A 3,257-nucleotide genomic window follows, 5' to 3' on the forward strand; every position below is an offset into this window, starting at 1 on the left:
TTAATGTCATATGATCATTTTACACAATTAGAACTTGGGAAAATGATTTAAAAAGGTAATAAAGTTTCAAAAATGTACAAAAAATATAATTATTTTATTTTTAGTACTCAAAATACCATTAAAGTATATTTTTATACACAAAATACCAATAAAGTACATATGTGTTCAAATAAAACCTTGTGGGTAACCTACAATAGCCGGTAAAATGGTATTTTGTGTACAAAAAAAAAAAACAATGGTCTTTTTTGTACATTTTTGAAACTTCGTTACCTTTTTAAATCATTTTTCCTTCTTTGAATGTAATGGAAATTTAACTATTTTTTTATAAAGAACCCTCCACTTCACTTCGACCACTACTGTTCTTAATCGCCACCCTCCACCATCATGGAAAAACCCTTTTTCTTATTCTTCCTCCTAATCATCTGCCTACTTTCATCAACGCCGGAATCTTGCCCGCCACCTCTGTTTCTCGGCAAATCCCCACGGTTTCTCAAAACCCAAAACATTCTCGTTCAGCTGAAGTACACTTATGAGACACGATACTTTGATCAGACTCTTGATCATTTCAGCTTTAATGATCTTCTCAAGTTCCAACAACGTTATCTCATCAACTCCGATCACTGGGTGGGCCCATGCCCTAATCGTTTGGGCCCAATCTTCCTTTATTGCGGCAACGAAGGCAACATCGAATGGTTCGCTGCCAACATCGACTTCGTTTGGGAACTCACCCCTCGTTTTGGTGCCATGGTCATCTTCCCCGAAGTAAAAGCCCTAATCACTCTACTCTACATTAATTTCTTCACTTGCGGACCTTTAATAATACAATTTTATCAAAAGCTGCGTGATTTGATCTAGCATCGATATTATGGTGAATCGATGCCATATGGAAGCCAGAAAGAGGCATACAAGAACGTTTCTACTTTAGCCTATCTAACAGTCGAACAAGCACTTGCTGATTACGCTCTTCTCATCATCGATTTGAAGAAAATTTTGTTAGCCGAAGCGTCACCTGTAATCTTGTTCGGCGGATCATACAATGGAAGTAAGATCTTTTCCAACAATTTCAACAAAAATTAAACAAGCAGTTGCTGATTACACTATTCTCATCCCATTTACCTGAAGCATGGTTAACACAATGTTTTAGTTGAACACATGTGTATTTTGTTAGTATTCTGTGTACAAATAGTAACATTAATGGTATTTTTTGTACTAAAAAAACAACAATGGTATTTTTTGAACATTTGAAAACCGAATAACCTACAATAACCAGTAAAATGGTATTTTGTGTAAAAAAAAAAAACAACAATGGTCTTTTTATACACTTTTGAAACTTCGTTACCTTTTTAAATCATTTTCCATAGAACTTATGCAAATGTAAAATAGACTCGGATTGTAAACAATAAAAGTAATGTGGTGTGGAGTACACACTAATATAAGATGAATTAGTCCTAACTACGACATAACACGACAATGTTTTGTATAACATGAACACGACACGACATGATGTCGTGTTTTTTTTTCATTAACACGAAAACAAACAAATTAAAACACGACAACACGATACGACACAACAAAGATAATATTAGATACTATTAGTGTATTTCATTCACACTTAAATATATATATAACACGATAAAAACGACAAACACGAAAAACCCGATGACCACATGCTTAATCGTGTCAATTTCGTGTCGATTTATGAACATGAATACGACACGACACGACACGACACGACATCGTGTTTTTTAATCTTGACACGAACACGAATTTGAATTTTGATTTCGTCCCGATTTCGTTTCGTTTCGTGTATTTTTGTCGTGTCGTGTCATAAATTGATATCCTAGGTTGAGGGGTCGAGCTTCCTTGCGATGTCAAGGTGAAGAACCTTTTGCGGTGATCCTGTTGATGGATCACTACTGGTAGAACCCCATCGCATCACAAGTGTAGTAGATAAAGATTAACTTGAGATTGAACATGGTCAACTCATCTCAAGCTATCAGGTCGTGATGTCACGAACAACCCACAAGTATTGGTCAGGTAAACTTTTAATCAGTTTTTACCGCCGCCTCAAGCTATCAAACAGTTTTGACGTCTAGAAGAATTGCTCGTAATTTTTTGGATATGCTTTTAAACTGTCATTCGTCAATTATAGGTATGAGTCATTTGTGCTTTTCTATTTATACCTAAAGACGAAGTAGTCTTTTGTTCATTATTTTATACTGAAATTCATGTAATCAACACGTAATGGTAAATTATCAATTAAGAATAGTGAAACATACACGATCCATTAAGATATTAAGGATTCATTTGATTATCAAAATGGTTCGGTTTCACTCCATAGTTCTAACAATACTTATATTTTGCCGAGAATAGACACATATATAAATATTTTTACAAGTTTTAGCTTAAATATTGATATTATATGTAAAATAATCTAATTACCTTTTGGCACCTTTTGGAACGACAGGAAATGAATTAATGAAAGTGTTGGTCATTGCAATTTTTAATTTCAATAATTACAATTTTGATCATTTTAATTTATAAATTGCATTAATTAAAAGTTTGTTCTTTATAGTTTTAAATTTTTTATAAATATCAAGGTTCTAAAAAGTTTATCATAACTCCAAGGTTTATACTTACCATCAATATTTAACAAAATGTTGTCTTAAATTATATATGTATATATAAAAATGAATAATAGTAAAAAAAAAATACATTTAAAGTTATTAATTATATACAAATTTAACATCTTAAGTCTCAACTTATAAAAGATATGACTCGTAACGGCTTGAAAAAACTTGAGGTTTGATATAGTCGATAAATCACGTCTAAAGTTATTTAGAACATTGATAAATATAGTGTTGGTCCATATAGTTTTTAAATCATATATTTACCATTTTGGTCCATATAACTTTTAATTTAGGATAATTACAGTTTTGGTTCCATGTAATCTTTATATTGCATTGATTCCAAATTTGGTCATATAGTTGTTTTTTTTTTTTTTTTTTTTTTTTTTTTTTTTTTTTTAATATTAGTTACAACTTGGGTTATTATAGTTTTTGGTTCCATGTAATCTTTATATTGCATTGATTCCAAATTTGATCATATAGTTTTTTTTTTATTTATATTAGTTACAACTTGGGTCATTATAGTTTTTTTTTTTCCTTTGGACAACAACCATAAATCAAAAACAAAATTAATTAGGAGCTAGCAACACAAAAAGTACAAACTAGTTTAGAATTGGGTTTTTTAACCAT

At 31.2% G+C, this 3,257-nt stretch overlaps 1 protein-coding gene across 1 annotated transcript; it reads left to right on the forward strand.

Annotated features, from left to right (window-relative positions):
- The first annotated feature begins 384 nt into the window (after positions 1-384).
- LOC145016160 (uncharacterized) lies at positions 385-1,077 on the forward strand. The gene is made up of 2 exons (XM_078974561.1): positions 385-762; positions 856-1,077. The coding sequence occupies exons 1-2, from the start codon at positions 385-387 to the stop codon at positions 1,075-1,077; spliced, it is 600 nt and encodes a 199-aa protein (XP_078830687.1).
- Positions 1,078-3,257: the final 2,180 nt, after the last annotated feature.

This window comes from Lactuca saligna, chromosome 9 (assembly GCF_052625555.1).
Source record: "Lactuca saligna cultivar CGN05327 chromosome 9, ASM5262555v1, whole genome shotgun sequence".
NCBI classification, from domain to species: Eukaryota; Viridiplantae; Streptophyta; class Magnoliopsida; order Asterales; family Asteraceae; genus Lactuca; species Lactuca saligna.